Below are 3771 nucleotides of genomic sequence, written 5' to 3'. Positions count from 1 at the left end.
TCACATTTTCCGTTCTTGTCCAACTTCGCCATTGATGAGGTAATGAGAGGAACCCGGAAAAGTCTTTGGAATCCGGCTGTTCAAGTTGTTGCCGATTCTTGTCGAACTAGGGTAGGCAGATATTTGAAAGATATTATGAAGAGTTAAAGTGCTGTTCATTTTGTAGGCCTTCCAAGATGGGGTCAATGTGACCTCGCTTGCGTTTGTCGGGAGACATCGCAAGAAATGGTGGCTGATCGATGTTCGTGGATTTCGTGCAGTCAGTTTCTTCCCAAATTGTCTGATTGAGTGCTTGGAGGTGTAGGACGTATTCCAGTTCTGGGTAAGAAAGAAAGAAAGCGTTCAGCCGTAGCACCCTTTCGGTGCCTAGCTGCTATGCTACCCGAAGGAAGCACGAGGGCTGGGATACTGCCAGGTTGCCCAAGCCTAGACAGGGGAAGTCGAGAGGCGGAGGTCGGATTTGAACCACGGACCTTCCGGTCAGTAAATTCGCTCTATAACCACTTGGGCCATCTCGCCCCCATCTCACCAAGCTCTGGGTACCTCTTTCTCACCCACTCTTTTTTACTGTTTCACTCCAAGGTTTCAAGTATAATTACATGAACTTTAGGGTCGTACGGCAGTGAAGCATCAGTGTCAACACTGATATTGCTGTCTCTAGTGATTATCGTGATCATGATCATAAGCACGATGATGACAATGATAATTATCATTCTACTTAATCAAAATAATGCCACAGGATTTGATGTATGACTGAAGCCTCCAAATCACCAAGCGCTACCGTAAGTGCTGGTGGGATTAAGTCCAAACCCCATGCATGCAGACCAGCCAATGACACCGTAGCCACATTTGGTCACCTGGGTGACTCGAGATCAAGCTTAAAGCCTCGGAACTCATTATACCTGCTGAATAACAAGCGTCCTTATCTGTCTACTGGATTCGTTTGAAACTCTGCTGTGTATCAGAAACAAGAATCCGAGATGCATGCACAGACGTCAGCTCATATCGCTGTGGTTGCCACAAATCTGAATGCACAAAAGGACAGGCTTAGCACATCTGAGACTCAATTGGGCAGTTGAAACGGATTGGCCTCGTTAAGTGCAGACAGTGACGAAAGATTGTTTCGGCTATGTGCTGACTGTCCTCATGCAGTACTTACTTCCGAAACAGCAGAATTCGTTTGGCCACATGATGTCATAACAAGTCGTGTCAGCTACAAACTCATCGCAATTAGTTACGAGTAGTGTGGATCAGTAGCTGAATGCCGCTCATTTTGGAACACATATGTGGATTCTGACGGCGCGCTCAACTGGAGTCGCTTCAAACTTCGTTTTCCAGGGCCGCGTAAAGTGTGAACGAATGGCTCAGCAACTGAGGCGGGCAGATCTGGAAGTCAGTCTCTTTCAACTGCTCCACCGGAGAACCCGCTCAGGCACTACATTTCAGACACAATGACACTGCTTGGACCTCTGATAGATGTCTCCGCTGGTCCTAAAACCTAATTTCGCCCAACGAATTATCAGACGTGAAGCGAACATGAGCATGCGCGCCGACCGTAAAGCCTGTGGGATATTGAAGAAATAGAAGGGGTTCAGAAAGTCTCGAATGCCCGAAGATTATTTTAGTTAAGCCGTGGGACATGACTCCGGAAACCACCTGTAAGCGAAACCGTCATGGATCAAGCTGGCTGTCTTTTGGCGGCTCATGAAACATGGGATTGTGGCCTGGTAGGGGTTGTGTTGAACAAATCTTCAGCCGACACGTGCTAGAGCAACGCCATACGTACAAACGTCCCACAATTTTTGTATTCTTGGGTCCCCGAAAAATTTACTGGACCGGTCTGGTCTTAATACGACTTGCACAACAAGGAATGTACCGGAAGTTTTTTGAACATATGTTTTTGTTAATCTCAAACGTTTGTGCGTGTGAGAGTATATGAATAGTTATACCAAATCTTCCGTACACAAAGTGGCGGCCGCCCGGCGAGTCCACTCCTGTTCCTATTCAACTTTATGTCGACCAGAAAATGAGATGAAAGCCAGGTTTCCAAAACCCTGGCATCCAAGTAGCTAATGACGAAAATTTCGTTCATCTGAATTATCCAAACGACACCGTTCTCGAAAGAAAAGGGTCGAGTCAGCTGGTTGGTAGCCACCATCATCCGCGTTCCAACAAAGACCGCAAGCGGCGGAAGTCACATTCCCTCCGTTCATTTACTATATATCTTAACGCCTCGCTGGTTACACTCCGCCCGTAGCAGCATAAACCGGGTTGAAAGTAATTGTGTTATTGCTGCCTGCCAGTTCCATGTTTTCTACTAATTCCAGCTCGCCTTCGCGCGGATTGCCAGCAGCCTGGTTTTCGACCAATGGCGTACCAGTTTGGCTATAGGTACTAAGGTATGGTCTCATGGATTCACGGAATGATACTCAGGTTCAAGCCTTTCGCCCGAACTTCCTGGATGGGGTTATTGTCGTCCAGCGACCTCCGTCCAGCTGAAAAGTACAGGCAAAAATGGGTGTAGCACTAATCCTCAGGTAAACTTGCAAGCGCGGAGGCTCAACAATGCGTCTATACTGGGTGCTAGATGCAGCGTGAACGACCGTCGGAGGAAGGTTCTTCCACGCACCAAATACCCTGTGGTGTTTTGTATCACTCTTTTGCTTCCATTATGACATTGTCAATTGAATAGGCGTTCTTTGTTTGAGTACGAAAAACCACAAAACGCGCACCTGCACAAGTTCGCGCAATACAAACGTGGTCACGTGCTTCTACTCTCTCTCTCTCTCTCTCCTGATTTCGCTCGCGCTTACAGCGGTCAGTCGCGAGTCTCATTTGCTCTGGGGCCGTGGGCTGGCGGTGAAAATCGTGGCAAATATATGGCTCGATAAACTTCTGTGGCGTTTTGTACCTTTATTTTACTTCCGTTAAAACACTACGTATTTCATCAATTGCATAATCGTTTTTTGTTTGAATACGAAAAACTACAAAAACGCGCACATGTACAATTTCACAGAATACAAGCGTGGTCACGTGCTTCGACTCTCTCTTCTGATTTCGCTCGCGCTTGCAGCGGTCATTCGCGAGTCTCATGTACTAACTCTAGTAGCAAAACATTTCATACATCTTCGGAATCTATTATACGTGGGAACTGTTCAGAAGAAGACCTCTGGACCAACATAACTGGATTATTGTTTATTCGCTGACCTGAGCCAACGACGAACTATTTTAAAGAGAACAATTGTTAGTGAGTCTGTTCCGTCTGGTCTCTTTATTTTTGTATACTCAACCTAGCGTAATCATTTCTATTTCTTTGCCACACACTCCTGGTAAAATAACTTATTGGGTAGCCAGACCACTACACATCCACCCTCCATGTCTCATGTCATTAGTGCTTTCGTTGATGACCATAGCCTGGTACGGCTAGAACAAACAAAGGAAAATATCCATGTGACACCCTAGTCGCCCCGTTAGTTCTGTCTCCCGCCCTACAGTCAATACTTCCACGGATTCCGATTCAATACATTCCGCCGCCTCACAACTGCAAACTGGATTCGGTACAATGACCGGCCGCCCACAACGGCTGGATATCAAAAAGCATCGACCACGCTCAAGATCTGGATCGGATTCTCGATCCCGTCCATCTTGATGCTGGTATCACCAAACTTTCGGTCCTCAGACGCATAAATGCCAAGAGCCTAGTTACTTCAAGTCGCGTACTAAAAGCCCCTTAATCAACCGGGCCCATCTGTACTGGCGACGACTGTTCGG

The 3771-nt window shown here is 46.8% G+C and overlaps 1 protein-coding gene across 1 annotated transcript in view; it reads right to left on the bottom strand.

Moving 5' to 3' along the window:
- Nucleotides 1–3771, bottom strand: part of T265_04516 (hypothetical protein) — a gene marked incomplete at both ends in the record, with an annotated part of 27192 nt that continues 23421 nt past the window's right edge. The window contains one exon of the mRNA XM_009169271.1: nucleotides 1–318. Within this exon, the coding sequence (XP_009167535.1) occupies nucleotides 1–318 (318 nt within the window). The remainder of the gene's footprint in view (nucleotides 319–3771) is intronic.

This window comes from Opisthorchis viverrini, assembly GCF_000715545.1.
Source record: "Opisthorchis viverrini unplaced genomic scaffold opera_v5_74, whole genome shotgun sequence".
Classification (NCBI taxonomy): Eukaryota; Metazoa; Platyhelminthes; class Trematoda; order Opisthorchiida; family Opisthorchiidae; genus Opisthorchis; species Opisthorchis viverrini.
This window is presented reverse-complemented; position numbering and strand designations above follow the sequence as displayed.